Source organism: Pinus tabuliformis, chromosome 7 (genome assembly GCF_031772625.1).
Source record: "Pinus tabuliformis cultivar Carrire ecotype Pingquan chromosome 7, CPIR1, whole genome shotgun sequence".
Lineage (NCBI taxonomy): Eukaryota > Viridiplantae > Streptophyta > Pinopsida > Pinales > Pinaceae > Pinus > Pinus tabuliformis.
In genome coordinates, this window is record NC_142293.1 from 628110912 (window position 1) to 628132312 (window position 21401).

Below are 21401 nucleotides of genomic sequence, written 5' to 3' on the forward strand. Positions count from 1 at the left end.
CTGCATGGATGAGTTTCCTTTATAGGAAAACTCATGCAACTGATAGTACACTATCCCTATCTTTAATCTCAAATGGGTCTTTCTCATAATAGACATGCATGAGTTAATGATGAGAGAATCTTTAGTTATTTGGAGTACACTAGTTGGATGCATGCATACATTAATTGACTGAACTCACAATTAGTTCCTCAAACAGTTTGAAACTAATCTAACTGAACTTAACTCGGTAAACTGAGCTGACTAATTACAACACAAATATAACTCAATCTTATCTCCTTAATTAAGGGATAATCTCCTTAATTTAAGGGATAACTGTTGCATGACTTCACAAAGACTTCTAACTTGAATTTCTCCAACTAATTAATCCATAATGAATTAATTAATTATTTCCAAGCAACTGGTGAGACTAAATTCGAATTTTAATTCTCAATTTTAATTCAAGGACAAACTGAAATTGGAATATTCTGGATTCTCTTTTTATCATTTCTTGTTACTATTTTTAACACTCTGGTTGATCAATCAACGGCATACAGTAGATTCTAGTTAATGGCTAGGATCATATTGACTTGATCTCCGCCTTCTTCTAGAAGTTAAACCCACAATTTAGATTAATACCCATTAATTATTTTAATTTCCGAAGTTTAGATTTAGGGTCCCATTAAAAATAATTAATTATTTTAATAAAACTGTCTCCAGGTGGAATTTCCCAAAACGATTCCTAGGTATGGGAGAATGCATGTGTCTAAGGCTCCCTGCAAATTTCGAGACATAGAGTACATCTGATGCTACCAGAAATCAACACTCTCCACTGACAAAAGTCAATCCTTGATCCCAGATCAAGTTGTTGAACACCATGCATCCTAGTCATAGGGAGTATGGCAGTACATGATGCGTCCATCGATAGTGCTATGGTCCCTAACCATCTTTTCCCAACTCATTTTCCAGATGAGAGGAACTTCCCATGAGTCCCGAACTCCATGGGTAGGATGTGTGTTGGGGCATCAGCAAGAGAAGGTGAACCACTCATCCTGCTCATATGCCATAAGAGAAGGTGAACTACTCATCCTATGCATATGTCAATCATAGGGGAAGGTGAACCACTCACCCTACATACATGCATCCGCAATGGTAGGGGAAGGTGAACCACTCACCCTGTATCTAGCGCACCACTAGGGGAAGGTGAACCACTCACCCTATGGTCGCTCATAGCTCCAAGAAGTACCCCAAGCCCCCAGGAGCTCCCAAAGCTCAATGTCCAACTCATATGGGACCCTCATAGGAGGGTCTTTCCACGACTCCAAGTCTCTCTCAGAAGGTTAAGAATTTGACCTTCCCCAAAGGCTTCGTGAGAATGTCTGCGACCTGCTCATTTGTTCTAATGTGTTGGAGCCTTATTGCTCCCCATTGTACCATATCCCGGATAAAGTGGTACCTGATATCAATGTGCTTGGAGTGGTTGTGGAACACGAGATTCTCTGATAGGCGAATCCCACTCTTTTCGTCGTAGAAGATCACGGTGGTATCCAGCACGTGCTCAAATAGCTCACTGAAGAGCTTCTTCAACCAAACAACTTCACAATAGGCCATACTCGCAGCAATGTATTCGGCCTCGGCAATTCTTAAAGCAACCGATTTCTGCTTCTTGCTCATCCAAGAAATAGTGGCATACCCCAAAGAGAAGCAGCACCCAAACGTGCTCTTACGATCCACCACACTGCTAGCCCAGTCAGCATCTGAATATCCATGTAGTCTCAAGTTCCCAGCAGTGTATCTCAGTCCATAGTGGATTGTGCCCCAGAGATATCTCAAGAGATTCTTAGCAGCAATCCAATGAATGTGATGAGGCTTGACCATAAATTGACTCAACGTGTTCACAGCGAAGCATATGTCAGGACAGGAGTTGACCAAGAACATCAGGGCCCCCACAAGTTGACGATACTCAAAAGGGTTCGCTAATTCAGGCCCAACAGCACTTCCACATAACTTCTTGAAGTTGAGTTCCATCGGAGTAGATACGGACTTGCAGTCCACCATCCCACATCTCTCAAGTAGCTTCACAATGTATTTTCCTTGAGAAAGGAAAATCTCACCTGGCTTTTGCCAGACCTCTAGCCCTAGGAAGTAGTGCATTAGTCCTAGGTCCTTCATCTCGAACTCGAAAGCCAACTCCCTCTTGCATTGATGAATGAGAGGGTCATCACCTGTCAGAAAGAGATCATCCACATAAAGGAGTAGAATGAGAGGCCTGTCCTTTTCAACCTTGAAGTATAGGTTCAGGTCAGGATCGCTCTTAGTAAATCCAAGCTTCATAAGATAGCTATCAATCCTCTCATACCAAGCCCTGGGGGCTTGCTTCGACCCATAGAGGGCTTTCGTCAACCTGCATACATGTGTCTTATGATCGTGAACTTCGAACCCCTTAGGTTGTTCTACATAGGCTTCCTCCTTAAGCGAACCATGAAAGAAGGTAGTTTTGACATCCATCTGGTGTAGGCTCCATCCTTGCAAGGTAGCAAGGGCTATAATCGAATGAATGGTGGTTTATCAAGCAACCGGTGTGAATATCTCATCGTAGTCTACTCCTTGTGAAAATTCAACAAACCCCAAATCCTATTGCAGCAACTGATGTTAATTCTTCTAATTGTTAATTTGATTAAACAATTTACTTGTTGTGTGCTACGGAAAATATTGAATTAAATACACTGCAACCTTCACAAAATAAATACTGCAGAAGAAATAAAAATGTTGGAAGAATAGATGCACACACACACACAAATACACAGTTATTTTTGGACTAAGTCCCCGAAAAAACCCAACTCAGGAAAACCGGTGCAGCAACTAAGGGTTTTAATATTATGCAGTAGTAAATCTGAGTACAAGACTATGGATGCTCAAATCTAGCAATCCATACAGAGAAATGACTGACAATAAATCTAGTGAGAAAAATCTCACTCCCACTGGCAATCTGACACTAACCTTGGCTCAAGTTGAGCTGCTCTTTGTTGCCTCTACGCAGTCACTGCATCAGCCTACGTAGTACTGCATCCCACAACTCGGAACTGCTTACCTTTTTCTATCTAATCAGTTGTTGTCTAGAAGGTGGATCCTCCTGTCCTCCAAACTCTCTCTCTGGCTTCTAGCACGGAATCACTGCTTCTCCCTAGCAAAATACGAAATCCCCTCTGAAGCACTGCACTGCCTCTGTGGCACTCACTGCCTCTCTACAGTGCCCTCACCGGAACTGGAAAAACTTCCTCCGGCCTTGCTATCCCTGCCCCTCTCACTGCTTCGAGCTCACTAGCTCTTTCTCCAGCAACTCAGCAATGTTACTCAGGAAATCGATCTACCAATGAAATCGAATTACTGGTGTGTGTTCTCCAAGCCCCATCGAGTTTCTTCTTATAATCTCTCGTTGAGACATCAACGGTCATGATTAAAACATAATCGATGGCTAAGATTAACTAGAACTCGATCGATGTCTTTTTTTTAAATATTCTCCCCATTACTTAATTAATACCCTTTAATTAATCATATTCCCTAAGTTTAGACTTAAGAAACATTAAAAATTATTAATTATGTTAATTAAGTCGTCTCTAGGTGGAATTTCCAGAAACGATTTCTGGGTTTTGGAGAATACATGTATTCTAGACTCTCCACCAAATTTCGTGGCTAGAACACATCTGATGATACAAAAACTAACACTCCTTCCTTTTGAGAGAAGGCTCGAGCAACAAATCTGACCTTGAAATTTTCAGTACTCCCATCAACTCCATGTTTGATTTTGTAAAGCCATTATGAAGTGGCCACTGACTTGTCCTTGGGTCTAGGAAACACATCCCTGACATCATTCTTCATGATCGACTCATACTTCTCGTTAATCGCATCCTTCCAAACTTGGTGTTTCACAACTTCTTCGAATGTACAAGGCTCAAATTGTACAATGGTACTCATGGCAGCTAAGTACCCTTGGTACTTGTTCAGCTTCTTGCTTTCACGAAAAGTCCCCCTTGGTGCAATATGTTTCTTAGCATCTTCAAGAGTATCTTTGAGCCACAAAGGACTTTTTGTTGAAGTAGAGGGCTCACTAGGAGGTGGATCAATGGGATCTATCAGACCTTCAACATCAGGCATCGGGTCATTAGTCGGAGGTTCATCTTGCTTTCCTGCATCATCATCATCATTGTCCTTCCTAGGGATAGGAAGATCTCGAACTTTCCTAACGGCAGAATCTTCAGCGAAAGCGACATCATGACTTATCTCCACTTCCCTTTGACCAGGCACATAGATTCTATATCCATTCGAAGTTTCACTGTAGCCCACAAAAGTTCCTTTCTTCCTAGATGCATCTAGTTTGTTTCTTTTCTTTTTCGGCACATGAAAATATATGGGACAACCAAAAATTCTAAAATGAAAAACATCAGCTTTCTTACTGATGAAAACTTCTTCAGGTATATTGAAGTCTAATGCTTGATGTGGGCATCTATTTTGAACATACATAGCGGCGTTGGCAGCTTCTTCCCATAAGAACTTTGGTAGACCTTGGTCACAAAGCATAACACAGGTGGCTTCTATGATAGTTTGATTCTTCCTTTCGGCAACACCATTTTGTTCAGGAGTATATGTAGTAGTGGTCTCCCTCTTAATGCCAGCTTCTCTACAATAGTCATTGAATTCAATTGACTCATATTCGGTACCATTATCGGTCCTCAATATTTTGATCTTCTTCCCTATTTGATTCTCGACCAAGGCTTTGAAAGAGGGTAACCATTTGAACACTTCGTCCTTCTTCTTTAAGAAGTAGATCCATGTTTTGCGAGAGAGGTCATCCACAAAAATAGCATAGTACAAATATCCACCCAAAGATGTCACGGGCAACATACCTAATAGATCAGAATGGACCAATTGAAGAATACCGGTAGTTTGAGTTTCACTTGAGGGAATGGTCCCCTTGTATGTTTTCCAGCTTCACAACCCTAATAAACACCTTCATGATCTAAGTTGAATTCGGGCATACTTGTGACCACCTTCCTTACATCAGGTAAGGATTTGAAATGAAGGTGAGCAAATCTTCGGCGCCATAATTCGGATTGAAGAGAAGTATCGGACTTCCTCCAACCTGATAGAGACCTTCAACCTCGAATCCAAGAGTGAATGCATCTCTTAGGTTCCTTTTCCAAACACGAACCTTCCCATCAATGAATGTCACCTTGAAACCTTTATCTTCCATCGCAAAAATAGAGATCAAATTCTTTTTCAAATCAGGTACATACAACACTTCTTGTAAATGAAGGGTTTGACCTTTATTTAAATGAAGAGTAACAGTCCCAATTCCTTTCACGGGATAAGTGTCATTATCCCCCAGTATAATCTCCATATTCGTCTTCTTTTCAATCAAGTTTGAGAGAGCCTCTTTGTACCTAGTGAAATGCCTTAAGGCACCACTATCAATCAACCAATTATCCAATATATCTGGAGGAGAGGCAGCGGTGAGGGCAGAAATAAGATAAAATTATTTTTGCTTTTCACCAACATTAACTTCTTCATACCTGGAGTTTCTCGACTTCTTGGGAGGACGACCATTTCCATTTTGAGCAGCGAGAGCATTCCTCTTTCCTTTGTTGGTGAACATATTGTTCCTTCGATTGCCATTTCCCTTGAAGTTGTTGTTATGATTGTAATCATATTTTGGAATATCCTTCTTGTGAGGACATTCTCTAGCAAAGTGGCCAAACCTGTTACAATTGAAGCATATTCCTTTTCTTCTTTCTTTGAACCCTGGCTTGAACCCTTGACCTTGTCTTCTTGGACCAACATTGTTCTTCCTCTTAGCATGAGCGGAGAAGGCGGTAGGATTGCTTCCATTGGAGGGCTTGTCTCTTTCCATCATCCTTATTTCTTCTTGAGTGCATCTAGCCAATAATTCATCAAATCCCGGAATCCTATCATTGTTGAGGATGGTAGTGTTGAACACATCCCATTCTCTTGTAAGGCCTCCAAGTGCAATAAGAGTGAGCTCCCTGTCACCAATGACTTCTCCAATAGATAGGAGATCATTCTTGATCTCGGTAATCCTCATGAAGTAGGATTGAATGGATTCTCCTCTATCCATCTTGATGTCTTTCAACTTGTTCTTGAGAAAGAGAACTTGATTTGCATTATTTACTTTGAACATCCCAACTAGCTTGTCATACATCTCCTTAGATGTTTCTAAATCAGAAATATAAGCAACCAAAGGCTTGTGAATAGAATCAACAATAATTTTTTTAACTTTAACCTCACCTTTCTTGTACTTTGTTTGTGCAACTGCGGATGCATTTGAAGCAAGCTCCACTAGTCTTCCTTTGACATAGTCCTTGGCATCATTTTTTTCCAATGTCAAATCTAGAGACATCTTCCATGCATGAAAGTCGGATTTGTCCTTAAGCTTATCCTCGGATTTGAAGTAGGATGTAATCGTCATTGGAATTTGGGACTAGTTCCAAGTTCTTGTCCAACAACTTCTCTTAGTGATTGCTTTTCCTCACTCTTTCTTGGGCTTTGTCTTCCCCTGCCTTTGATACCATGTTAATTTTAGATAGCAATAGTATGTTCTATGCTTTAACATAATTTACTTCAATATTCCTTATAAGCTCATTGACAATTTCAAATTATTTCCAGTAGCAATCACACTAACTTAAACACATTGATAATAAATGCAGATAGAACATAAAAACATGTGCAGAAGACAAGCCAAGACAAGAGGACACAAGATTTGGCAGATGCCAGGGAAAAACCCCAATGTGGAGAAAACCCTTTGATCAAATCTTCTTATTATTATTCAATAGTTCAGCAGAGAGAGTACAAATATCAAATTTACTTGCCCAAAACAGTCCTATCAAAATCAGCAGTCAACTGCAGCCCTAACTAGAAAGTCGACGCTGGTCAAAGCAGCACCAAAATGTCCTCCAAGCAGCTCGATCAACAGCAATTCAATTCGTTCTTCTAGGAGAGTCAAAGTCAGCCCAAAACAATTTGGTCAAACCCAGTCAAAGGAGAGAGAAAACACTTGTAATTTCTGTGGTCAAATCTGAAGTCAACCTTGGTCAAACTGTCCCAAACTCCTCGATATCTGTGCCAATAAATGCAGCCTCCAAGATAAAAATTTTGCCCTCAAAATCGAAGTCAACAAAGGTCAAATGAGCCCTAGTCAACACTGGTCAACGCTGGTCTGTTTTCTTGAAATTCGACCTGTTCTACCCCAGAAAAATTTGGCCTCCTGCCACACGTGTGAAGTAGAGAGAGACTGCCTCCAAGTTGTACAAACCAATCAAGAGAGTTGAGAGAGAGATGTGTGATGTGATGAGTGATGTCCAAATGAGGAGAGAGGTCACTCCTATTTATACAAATCGTTGAGGGTGTGGAGACACATCTCTTGGGCTTTATTTGACTAAGGCCGACCTTGACAATTTGTGCATGAGAGAGAATAAATTCAAAATTCCACTTTTGCTTGTCAGAATGAGATGATCTTTATATCAAAATTGGACCTCTCAAGAAAAAGAATCCAATACAATAATCATCTACCTCATATGAGCTGTGCTAACATGGATTTGGCCCTAGTTCCTTCTTGTGTATCGAACTTGTTGAGTTGGTGATCAAATAGATTGAACTGCACTTGTATATATAGCCTCTTTTGTGGGTCGAATTGTCCTCTTGTAGGCCGACTTCATCAGGCAAGGGCCAACTTGGTGTGGAGGTGACAAATTACATATTTGACTCAATAATAATTCTTTTTACATGATTCAAAAGCCCAAGAAGGGTCTCATTAAATGGACAATGACTCTAATGACTCAATATAAAACCTAGAAGTCCTCAATGGGGACTTTGACCTATAAAATGATGACCCAAGCATGAAACCCATGCTTTAATAAGTCATTGTAATAATAATAATTTTTTCTTTTTCATTCTTTGATAAATACATTTCATAATGACTCAAATATGAAAACCGAACCTAGTTACATTCTTCAACAGCAAGGCTACCAGGACCTTAGTGGCCCTGCTAAAAAAATTAGTAACATGACCAATTAGAGCCAAATTCTCGTCACTTCCCTTTTTGTTGGCTTTTGACTCTATCTAAGTCTTCTCCTTGATACAATCATACCACAATTTCTCGAGTTTGGAAGCTTCTCCTGAGCACAAACTCCCTGGACAAATGGTACGTCTATAAGTGGCAAGAAATTTTAAAAGTACACAAAAGAAAAGTTTTGGTATGTCTATAAGTGGCAAGCAATTTTAAAAGTATGCATAAAATAAAAGTTTTGAAAGTTATCAAACATCAAATATGATGGCCTGGCCTTAATATTAGACACTTTTTACCGGGAAAAATACAAAACTTTTCAACGTTGCCAATTTTCAACTATTATGGGACCTAACCCATCTAACAAAAATTTATTTCTTATGGAACCAGTATTGTTGGTCAACATTTCATTAGTTGTGTCTTTTATTCAATTTGGACGAAGTTTTATTTAGCTCAGATTTCACTGTCCACCATTTTGCCATGTTTGTAATTTTAGAAATGATGTAGATAATCTTCAAGTTGAGGCTAAAGTGTATATGCTAGCCCTCCTTGCTTATGTAGGCAGGGAGCTCTTATCTGAAGGTTCTTTTGCCCCTAGATGTGATGATCTCGATGTACACATGTATTGATTGATAGTGTATTATATGTAGCATTTTCAACTAAGAAAAAAGTCATTTCCTCTTTGTTCATTTGAGGAGCAGAGGGAGTGAGATTACTGGATGTTTTGATTCTTGAAGCCATACGACAATTCTTAAATCATGGCACCCTTTTTTTTATGCCGCTTCTTAGAAGAAACAGAAACTGTACAAAAAGAAATTTCACAAGAATAGCATGATTCTGATTGCTAATATCTTCATTTACAGGAATAAACTAGTAAAAGTTTGTGTCACCAAAACTTTGTTACATTCAAAATGAATATAAAATGAGTATCAACCCTCAGTTGGCTACAATTCTAAATAACCAAAGGATTCAAAAGATGGAGAATAGGAATAATACTTTGCCTGTCAAGATGATGACACCAATCTCAACATCATTCCGCGCATCATTCAGAGCTCGTGTCATTTCTTTCACTGTTTGTGGTCGGAATGCATTTCGTTTGTCAGGTCTATTTATCGTAATCTAGAGATAAAGAACACAGTTAGCTAAATCAATCTGACTCGTGTACCATATCAATGAAAATTCTCTGAAGCCATGTCCAAAAAACAACTGCAACTAACCATATATTTTATCACTTGCGACGTAACCTATTTTGTCAAGATTCATGAGATAAAATAGCAGAATGATATTGTAGAGATTTAACATTCCTTCACATGTCCAATGACAAATCTCATTATGAGTTAGGTCCACACAAAAGTGAACTAAAAGGAGTTTCACTGGGTTAAAGTTGCAGTAAGACTCAGCATATGTATGAAAGTCTGGATGCAATAAATGACAAGTCAAGACAATCCCAATGAAATAATATTTCAAAGGAAACAAGAGCTTCTAATCTCTATAATTATGTAACTTTACATTGACAACATTTTTTATAACAAGCATGGTCAAAAGGATGAGACAACAGAAGGGGTTCTCCTTGCCATCCAAATTTCTTAAGAATCCTAAGTAGCCTCTCGAACTAATATGTTTACAAGTTATTAGGAAGCATATAATTGTTTTCAAAAAATTTGTAAATTGTGAAACAAGAGTGTTACAAGACATTATTCAATCAAAAACATAGAAAAGAAAAAAAGAATTAAGTCGTGGAAGAAAATGTGTAGCAGAATAAGTGTTAAAGAGACCAAAAAATCAACCACATTTTTTTGCAGAAACTACAATGTAAAAACCTTTGGGCCACCAGTAGAAAGCCTCCAGGAGGAAAATGCAAACTAAACACTGGTCCTGAGTCAAGGCCAGAACTCCCTTATTGCATGTGCAGTAAAATTCACACAAGCTTCAAGAGTGACACAGAAGGCTGAGTAACACAGCATTTACAGATTATTTAAATCCGTACCCATGTGCATTTATGCTGATCTTGCAAAAATAAGAAAACAGGATACATGAACCCAATCGTAAATAAATGGGTCAATGTTGGATCTTAAAAGTAACTGCATGTTCTTGATAAACACAAGAAAGTGGACAGAATATGAAACGATATTATATCAATGCTACAATGTATATACAACAAGACTAGCACGAGGTGGGCTACTATAATGTACCCAATACCCTTTCACACCAACTTTGTTGCTCAGATCCCATATCACAGAATTTCCTATCATGATACCTTTCCTCACTGTCCTACTCCTAATGAATTAACATATGCAAGCACTATAATGCAGGTTTATAAAATATAATTAAACCATTCAGCAACCATGACACCATAAATTTAAAATGCAGACTTAAACTTGCAAACAGACTTGAACAAACTGGAAACTAATATAATTCATAACATAAACAACATTAATTCAGCATAATCACAAGTCATAAACACTTATCTTTCTGGGGATAATCTAACAAATGGCTACAAAAGAAGGACGTTCCACCCAACCATAAGTTCCCTGCTACACCAAATCTCCTTGCAACATAGGCCAAACCCGAGATGAGGCTATGAATCCACAATGGTGAACTTACCTATGGTTGGTTCTAACTATCTCCACAAACCCAATTACCAGGTTCACAATCAATTTTCTACCTACAACAGTCCCAATCCACAGCCCTCTTTCCCCATCAGCCTACACAACACACAAGGAATGTGATCCCCTTCTATTCTCAGCAATTCCTCGGGCTATCCCACTTCCCTCCAATGCTCCAGCATAGGCTGGCCAGAAAATCTCACTGCTCGGATTCTAGGGATCTCAACTATAGATCAATTTCTCAATTACAGAAATTGCCATTACATGCATCTTCATTTCCTTCATAATTCTCAGTTGTAATTCGGAATAAATTCTACAACAATTCTATGGCCACTTACACTGAGAGAGAACTCTCCCAAATTTCCCCTACATGATGGTAACTCAAGCTCTCTCAAATTTCCCCTACATGATGATAACTCAAGCTCTCCCAAATTTCCCAGCCAAATGACAACTTGAACTCTCCCAACAATTCATAATTTGAATTCCACCACCAAATGATAACTCAAATAGAATGGAAATTTGAACCAAAACGGCAGTTTGAATAGAATGGTCACTCAAATATCCCGGTAACTTGAAATCCATAATAATTCAAACTCTCATGTAATTCAGACTACCCCCCAAAAAATTCAAACTCTCTCTCTTCTCACGTTGCCAAAAAAGGCATTGGGTAAAATTGCATGCCATGAAGGGGCCACATATCTCTATAACTCCTTCATGCAATTAATCCCTAGTTTAGAATCAAATAAAGCATTGATTAAAGAGCATTAATTAAAAAACACAAGGAAGAACTGCCAGATCACTGAGTATCTACATTGGTGTCTCCTACATCTACCCATCAACCTTTTCTTATGATCTCTAGTTGGGACTCCAACGGGGACGATTAAAACTTAATCGATGGTGGAGATCATCTCCAAGTCGATTCGTGTGAATTTCTAGATGATTCACACCTTTCTCAATTAATTCCTATTAATTAACCACTTTTCCTAAGTTAGACAAGAAATTTTTAATTGAGCCATCTCTAGGTGGAATTTCCAAAAACAATTTCTGGGTTTTGGAGAACTCTTGTGTTTTAGCCTCTCCACAAAGTCTCAAGACTAGAACACCATCTGATGCTACAAAAACTAACACTCCCTCTTAACGAAGGAGGTGTCCAGTGTTGAACCGCTACAACACCCTGTTTATGCATTATTGATTTGGGTAGCATCGGATGTGCTCTAGCTCCGAAATTTTGTGGAGGGGCTAGAACACATGAGATCTCCAAGACCCAGAAATCGTTTGGAGAAATTCCACCTGAATGAGGAGTTATTAAAATAGTTAATATTTTTAATGAGTTCCCAAGTCTAAACTTAGGAAAATAAAAATATTAATGGGGATTAATAAGAATATGGGTGAAAAACTTCTAAGTGACGAGGATCAAGTCTGTTTTAATCTTAGTCGTTGATTAAGCACTTAATCTCGGTCATTGATTCATCAACAGGAAAAATATAAGAGGAGACTTGAGAGTCAATTGGAGATACACTAGAGAGATCAAAGAGTTCAATTTTTCTGGGGCAAGTTTTGTTGAGAAAATCGAACAAGTGATCTATTGCAGCAGAGGGGCAGGGATAGTTGAGGTTGGAGGATCTTCTCCAGGACCTCGAATACACAACAAAGAGAGGCAGAGAGACACCAGAGGAGGCAGCGCAGACCCAGGGAGACTGACACTGGGCCAGGAAGGGCCCACGCATTTCCAGCACTAGGGTAGAGCCACCCTCTAGCATAATCTGAATTCAACTGGGGAGCAGCAGAATCAACCGAGAAGGCTAACATCAGAGTTTCAGGAGGCAGAGGAGGCAGCACAGTGCTGATGCAGTGTCCCAGTGTGCTCCACGCAGGCCCACGCAACTACTGCGAAGGGGTGGCACAGTTGTAGCCGAGGACAATCAGTCCAATTGCCGGAATAGAGAGATTTTGCTGGGTGAAGTGAGGTAATCTCACTTAGGTTTCTGCCAGTATATTTTTATCTCTGTAACTGGATAGCCGAGAGGGCATCCAAAGTTGTATTCAGAACTACTGCTTAATAATAGAAAACCCTCAGAGTTGTTGCACCGATTTTCCCGCATTGGGTTTTTCCGGGGACAATTGTCCAAAAATAACGATGTCCCTTGTGTATTTGTCTCATTCTATTTCCAGTTCATGATTTGTATGTATGTGTAGTCTGCAATAGTGTTTTCATCGTTGTTTAATAATTAAATGACTTGTTGAATGTAAAAACAAGTAGGAGATGATAAACCAGTGATTACAATAGGATTTATGATGTGTAGATTCAGAAATGTTCACATGCATCACCTTCTATACACGTTGTTGATGTTTGCCCATTGTGACTGCCTGTCACTACCCACCAACCACTACGCAACTCTAACGTTGCATCTATGCTACTACTGGCACTGCTATCCTATTGCCAACTCTGCATCTGCACTGCAACTCCCTCTCAATTGTTGTTGTTGCTACTGCAATTGAGAATCATCGAATGTGCTCTGACCTTGCTACTGAAATGGGTTCTCCACCATACCCATCTATATTCTAAAATAGACGAACTTAACTCTCCCTAGAGCTTTCGTGAGTATAGCTACAACCTGCTCATCTGTGGAAACATATTGTAGTTGGACTGCTCCACGTTGCACACAATCTCTGATGAAATGACATCGAATATCTATGTGTTTCGACCTATCATGAAACACTGGATTCTCAGAGAGCTTGATGCAACTCTGATTATCACAGTAGACATTGGTCGCCTCCATCCTCTGCCTAAACAAGCTTACCAGTAGCTTTCGAAGCCATATAGCTTCGCACATCGTTGTGCTAGCTGCCATATACTCTGCCTCTACAGAGCTCAGTGCTACTGACTTTTGCTTCCTGTTGCACCAAGAAACCATCCCTGATCCAACACTGAAGCAGTAACCTGAGGTACTTTTCCTATCCACTGAACTGCCTGCCCAATCTGCATCTATGAACCCACATAATCTGACGTCATCCCCTTGGGTATATTTTGACCCATACTCTACTGTGTTGTGTACATACCTCAAAATGTGCCTCGTTGTTATCCAATGTACCCTGTTTAGTTCCACCATAAACTGACTAAGGGTATTGACTGTGAAGCAAATATTTGGCCTAGTGTTGACCAGATACATGAGAGAACCGATGAGTTGTACAAGGTGGGGTCAACATCCTTGTCATCGATGCGTCTATCTTCTTCCATTTGGTGATCATGGGCGTAGGTATGGGTCTACAATCCTGCATTCTGAATCTCTTCAGAATATCTGTCCAAGGAAGATTTGGTGATCATGGGCGTAGGTATGGGTCTACAATCCTGCATTCTGAATCTCTTCAGAATATCTGACCAAGGAAGATTTCTTCATCCTTCTACCACACTCCCAATCCTAGGAAATAGTTCATCAACCCCAAATCCTTCATTCAAATTCTACTGCTAGGTTCCTCTTGCAGTCCTCTATAAGCCCTGATGACCTTGTCAAGAAGAGATCATCCACATACAATACTAGAATGGGTGGCCCATCCTATACCATCAAATAGTAAAGGTTGGGATCTGCAACACTCTTGACAAATCCCATCTACTACAAGTAGTTGTCAATCCAACCATACCATGCCCTGGGAGCCTGCTTGAGTCCATATAGAGCTTTCTTTAGTCTGCACAATGAATGCGCCCCTCATGAGTCTCGAAGCCCTCTAGCTGCTCTATGTACACCTCCTCCTCTATCACCCCGTTCAAGAATGTTGTCTTGACATCCATTTGGTGAATCTGCCACCCCATCTGAGTTGCTAGGGATATAATTGACCAGATAGAAGTGTGTCTAGTAACTGGGGAAAAGTTCTCCTCATAATCTATCTCTTCTTTCTGTGCATACCCCTTTGCCACAAATCTAGCCTTGTACTTTTCCACATTGTCGTATGCAACGTACTTGATCTTGTAGATCTAATGAGAACCTACAACTGACTTGTCCTTAGGCCTCGACACTACCTCCCAAACATCATTCATCATGATAGAGTTGTACTCCTCTACCATGGCATCTACCCACACCTGATGTTGTGCGGCTTCCTGAAAGCTGGAAGGTTCTGCAACCTGAGCCACCAATGCTTGGTACCTGTTAGGTTGTCTACGCTCTCTCTTGTTCGTCCTAGGAGCTCCAATGAACTCCTCTACATCTCTCAATGTTTGACAAACTTCTCTGTTGGTTCGACCACTAGTGGTGGGAGGTTCAACCAGCTCCTCCTCATCCTGCCTCTACTGCTCCATCTGCTATGATCTCACTGGATCTCGTGCACTTGAGGAAATCCTAGTACTGGTCATTGTACTGGATCCTTATGACTGTCCCACTAGTTTCCCCTACTGCTGGACCAATGGAGCTTCAGTTGGTTAAATATGATCATCTGCAAGCATCTCACGAGATCTCTTGAAGGCTCAGTCCTCCATGAACTTTATGTCTCGTCTCACTACAATCTTCCTATTGCTAGGAATGTAGATCCTATATGCTTTTGCAGTTTCGCTATACCCATCGAAGAACCCCTTCTCTGCAGTCTTATTTAATTTCGTGTGCTTCTCATCTGGCACATGGCAATAAGCAATGTTGTCGAAGATCCTGAAGTGACTAACTTCTGGTTTTTCCCTGTGAAGACTCCTTTTGGAATTTTCTTCCCCAATGCCCTATGAGGAGTCTTGTTCTGAATATACATTGTTGTGTTACATGCCTCTGCCCATAGAAACCTAGGCAAATCCTGGTCATATAACATTATTTTTGCAACCCCAACTATAGTTTTGTTTTTCCGCTCCGCTACCCCATTCTGCTGTGGATTGTATGGAGTTGTCCACTCTCTTCTAATGCCTTCCTTCACACAAAAATCTATGAATTCTTTATCAATATACTCTCCACCATTATCTGAGCAAAGCACCTTGATCTTCTTCCCTATCACATTCTCCACGAAAGCCATAAACTCCCTAAAACAATCGAATACATCATCCTTGGTCTTCAAGAAGTAGATCCAAGTTTTCCTTGAATGGTCATCAATAAAGATGACGAAGTATTCAGCCCCACTGAGAGCTCTAATGGATATCAGGCCACAAATGTCTTAGTGTATAAGTCCTAACATGCCATCTGCCCTATTGTCACTTCTTGGGAATGTTGTCTTAGCATATTTCCCAAGCACGCACCCTTTGCACACATCATCGTGTTCCGTGCCAAGTTCTAGAACCCCAGATACTGTCTCCCTTAGCACCTTGAGTGCTCCATGGTGTAAATGTCTCATTCTCCTATGTCATAGCTCATTCAGTTCCTTACCATTACTATTGTCACTGCCTATTAGTGCCATTAGAGAATCAAGCTACAACCTGTGCAACCTATTGCTTCAAACTCCAATCTGTCTCACCTTCTTCTAGCTCGAGTGTTTGACAAACACCTTCTTCCCTATGAAGTGGACATCATATCCCTTATCCTGTAGCTGGGATACTGAAATCAGGTTCATACCTAATCCTGGCACATGCAGTAAATCTGTGGTGCTAGTACTTCCTCCCGACTCCCTCTGAAAATTGATGGTACCTCTCCCCACTGGAGTACATTTCATTCTATTTCCCATCGTAATCTAGAAGTCCATCTGCTCCTCATTATAGCTAGAGATATATTATGTAACCCATGTCATGTGAGTTGACGCTCCACTATCTATATACCAAACACCCTGTGAAGCTGACCTGATAAGCAAGCAAATTTGTCATCCAACCTGGAAGACAATTCTAAAGCCTCCCGAATATCAACTTTGTCCATGGCTTTATTGAAGAATTTACTGAAGACAAATCTGTGTGCTATTCCTCTTCCATCCGACACTGATTTTACTGTTGCAAAACCCTCTATGCCCAGACAAAAAAAATTTCTCAGCGAAAATATTGATCTGCTTCACCGGAATAACTTCCCGGCTTCACTACTACCTGTTAGAACTGCAACTAGACTCTGCGAATTTTTTCGTCCACCTGTATTAGAAAAATCGAACCCTCTTCCCAGCAGTTCGAACTACCTAACCAACTTCTACGCAAATCTGAAAATCGAACTGCCAGACTCCCTCTGAATCTGCACAATTTCTTCCTTCCGCTTATGAGCTTCTTGTCTGATAAAATTAGATCTAATACCATCTGAAAATTTCACTACTGAAATCTTATTGCAGCAATTGGAATTAATTCTTCTAACTATAAAATTAATTATGTAGTTTACTGCAACGGCAACGCCAAATTAACCACACTGCAATCTTCACAAAAGAAATACTGCGGAAATAAAAATCCTAGCACACACACACACAAAAATTACAACACTATTATTTTTAGACAATTGTCCCCGGAAAAACCCAATGTGGGAAAACCGATGTAGTAGAGAGGGTTTTTATTATTATGCAATAGTAGAATTTCTGAATACAATAAAATGTCGCCAAACTGGCGATTCTACCCAAGAGAAATACTGGCAAAAATATACCGAGGGATTTTACCCTCTCTCTGAAGTTTCTAGGCACCTGACTGCCTCTAAAAAGCAAGTCATCCACCCAACTCTGTGCAAGCCCTGCGTCACCTAGCGCAGACCCTCTCACGCTCAGCCCAGAACTCCTACAAATCAAGTCGTCTTGCCTGCTGCTGACTGGGAAACTATCTCTCTGACACTCTAGAAAATATTATCGGCCTTTGGAACTGAAAACGAGCTTCTCCTCAACCAAATCGAACTACTCAATTGAGGCTCTGCGCAGCCTCCTGAAGAATAATTTCGGCCTCCTCTTTCTGTCTCTCCAAAACTAGAATCTCTTTCAGAATACTATTCTACTGCCCCTCTGCCACCTGCTACTCGATCTACTAGTTCGATTTCTCCTATTGAATCACCTACACTGGAAAATCGAACAGCCCAAATCACTGAGTATTTGCACTGGTGTGTCCTCCATTTACTCGACCTCTTCTTATGATCTCTAGTTGGGACTCCAATGACCACAATTAAAACTTAATCGATGATGGAAATGATCTCCAAGTCAATCCGTGTGAGTTTCTAGATGATTCACACCTTTCTCAATTTATTCCTATTAATTAACCACTTTTCCTAAGCTAGACTTAAGAATTTTTAATTATGGTCAATTAATTTAATTGAGTCCTCTCTAGGTGGAATTTCCAGAAACAATTTATGGGTTTTGGAAAACTCGTGTTTTAGCCTCTCCACAAAGTCTCGACACTAGAACACCATCTGATGCTACAAAAACTAACACTTGTGGGGTTTGGCCCTATATTGGAGCCCATATCTTGTGTTCATTGTCCTTTGTGACCTTCTTGGTTTATGTTTTGGTAATTGCTTGACCAAAAGAACATAATAAGATTAATAAGAAGTCAAAAAACATTCACAAGCAATATCAAGTTAGAGAAATCAACCCTAAATTACTCCTATTGGTTTCTCAACATTTCGTCCTAGATAGGAATGGAGAACTTTTGATGGGCTTATATGAGGACTCGTGGTTTTAAAGGAACCTTCCTTTTGTAGGGGCGATCACCAATGTAGCAACTAGTCCAACCCATGTCGGGTGTACCTATGTCTTTCCACATGGTTATGAGTCTATTGAGTCTGTAGGTGGCCTTGGCTTTGGTGTAGTATCCCTCAAATGTTTCTCATACATGGCATTCTCATAGTTAGCAACATTCCACACTTCCCAAGGCAGTTCACATATTCCAATGCAAAGCGGTCCCAAAAGTGAAAAAGTCAATAGTGCCTCAGATTGTAGAGCTTGATGAGAGAATGACATGCCATGTGGAATTTTTCCATTAGGTGAAGGCATGCTCAAGATATGACTAGTCAAAGTTAGTCAACAAGTACTTCAAAGTTGCAGGTGAAAAAACATGTAGAGCATTAGGCTAATTTATACATGGATTGCATCCAAAGTGGTCTACTTAGCAAGAGGAACAAAAACCATGTTTTTGTTTTTTGAGTTCCTCAAGGACATTAGAGACCATTAGTTTGACCATTGGAGATAAAAAAAGATGGTCCAAAAATTCGATTTACTATGCATGAAAAGTCAAGGAATGGATAAGATAGTTGTTAGAAAAGTAAAGCAGGATATTGGAGGTGTCTTTGACTAGGCAGATAAGGTTGTGGAAAAAATATATAGTTGTTGCAAGACAAGGAATGAGTCCTCTCCAAATCATGCAAGTTACAAGGTGAACAAGCCATTTCCCAAACACAAGTTAAACTTAGCAAGTGGAATGTTGGAGGCTTCTAGTGAGTGGTTGGAGCTAAAAATGCCACTATTCTTCATGTTTTGACTTTCGAGGCCACTAGCTAAAGGATCGTTGGGTTTCTTTGGGAGTTGTGTGTTGATTTGGGGTAGCATCGGATGTGCTCTAGTCACAAAAATTGGTGGAGAGGCTAAGGCACATGAGATTTCCAATACCCAGAAAGGGTTTGGGCAGATTCTAAAGAGTTTGGGAGATATTAAAATAATTAATATTTTTAATGCAGTCCCTAAGCCTAAACTTAGGGAAAATAAAATATTAATGTGAATTAATATAAAACTGTGTTAGAATGGTCCAAAAGTCATGGATCAAGCCAGATCTAATCTTAGCTATTGATTAAGGACTTAATCTCAGCCGTTGATTTGTCAACGAGAAAAGTGTAAGAGGAGGCTTGAGGGTCACTTGGAGAACACACCAAGAGATCAAAATTTCGACTTTCAGGGGCCGGGTTTGTTGAGAAAGTTGAGAGAGTGATCAGAGTTGCAGCTGAGGGGCAGTGAATACAGAAGCAGAGAGGCAGAGATAGCACCGGGAGAAATAGCGCAATAGCCAGAGAGAGGGACGCAAAAGCAGCGAAGGGTTCATGCAGAGCCAACCAGGGCTCACGCAAAGCCAACCAAGAGTTGTGCAGTGCCTCAAAGGGCCAGCGTGAGTGACGCAGTGCCTCCAGAGGTTGATGCAGGCCAAGCCAAAGTGACGATGGGCTAACGTTGAGGCAGAGAGACGCTGATGCAGTCCCTAGAGGCTGATGCTGGGGTTTTGTGGGGCAGATTGGAGCTGTAGCGCTGCTGGAGTGTTTATCCAGGGTTTCAGCCAGAATATTTGCTTCCGAGTAGAGAGGTACTATTGCCGAGATTTTTCTCTGTTGGGTGAGCCGAATTTGGCACCCAGATTGTATTCTGAAACTGCTTAATAAATCAAACCCTCAGATAGCTGCACCGGTTTTCCCACATTGGGTTTTTCCAAAATAACGGCGTCGCTTGTGTGCTTGTCTCTATTTCCTTCAGTTGATGATCTGTAATGTGTTGAGCATGTACTTGTATTTATTTCCAGTATTTACATGGTAAATAACTTGTTAATTAACAGAACAAGTAGGTAGGAATAAATTAGTAAAGTGCATGAAGGGTTTCTAATGTGTCAGACTTAGAAATTCCAACATTGTGAGGAAATTCAACCCACCTTTGTGGACAAACAGCGTGTAATAAAATACCATTTTCATGAGTTGACTTAGTCTCCAACTTGTGGATTGCAATTCAAGAAATATTATTTTAATGGAAGGAGGAAACTAGTTGTTAGCAATGAAAATTATAAATCACTAGCTCCTCCTTCCATCTGAGGTTGTTGATTATGAGATCAATTGATGCCATATAATAAAAGAAAGCAGTTTGCAAAAAATACTTTGTGGATTAAGTTGATTTTTCTATAGTTTTCTTTCTTAGCTTTCGCCTCTATCATTGTGCTTTATAGGACTAATCTGTGGGTACATTTCCATCATCACAAGACTACCATAGCAATCCACTGAATGATATATGGTCAGGTGGAAGGGGGGATTAAGGCCTAATCCATCACCTCACCCTTAGCTAGTGCCCAAAAATACACTTTCCAAGTGTTGGACAAGCCCTCTAGAGGGAATCTCCAACCAGATTGTGGGCTATTGGTACTACTGCTATTGTTGTAATTGGGACATCTGGAATGAGCAGATCCTCCTAGCAAGCCTGATATTTCTATAGATAGTTCAAGGCTAAGAGAGTGAGGTGGTTTCACCCCCAACTCCGCACTCATCTCCAATCTCAAAAGAGAAAGATGACAAAAGAAGGGTTGTCATCACAACTCTGCAAATTGGTAAGGCAAAATGCAAATATCTGCAGAAAAGTGTAGCTGTAGCAAACTTTTTACCGCATATTTTCAACTTTACAGGGTGCATTTTACCAAGTACCCCATTTCACGTCGTATTAGTTGTGAAGTCAATTTCATAAGTTTTTACCTTTTATTTGTAGCTATAAGTAGTTTCCAAACCCATCAAAGTTTGATTATTCACTGGAATAATTTTCTGGGTTGTGTACCCAGGTGATTCTGACCCCAAGACCTCATAAAGTGAATTTCCAGCTTGCTGGAAATTCAATTTATTCCAGGTCTAAAGGTTTAGAAATGGTCTAAATAGATCAGTTTTCTCCCTTCTAGCCTTCCCACCCCTAGATCCAAGATCTAGAAGTGTTAGGGCACTTTTGGGTGATTATTTAAGCGATTGTCTTGTTGTTTTGTGCAGTTTTATACAAAAATTACAGACATATACAAAACAGGACAGCAAACTGTTTTATATATTAACGCCCATAACCAAGGCTCTATTCATAGAAATATTTACATTTTTTGTTAGTATAGTTTTTGTACATCAAATTTGACTACTTACTTGCCATATCTTGTTAGTTTTTGGTGTATTCCTTGCTGGTATAGT

The 21401-nt window shown here is 40.1% G+C and overlaps 1 protein-coding gene across 2 annotated transcripts in view; it reads right to left on the reverse strand.

Annotated features, from left to right (window-relative positions):
- Window positions 1-21401, reverse strand: part of ECHID (enoyl-CoA hydratase/isomerase D) — a 346677-nt gene that overhangs the window by 311671 nt on the left and 13605 nt on the right. For both annotated transcript variants that reach the window (XM_089458599.1, XM_089458598.1), the window contains exon 2: window positions 9050-9172. In XM_089458599.1, coding sequence (XP_089314725.1) covers window positions 9050-9115 — 66 coding nt within the window. In that variant the 5' untranslated portion in view covers window positions 9116-9172. The remainder of the gene's footprint in view (window positions 1-9049; window positions 9173-21401) is intronic.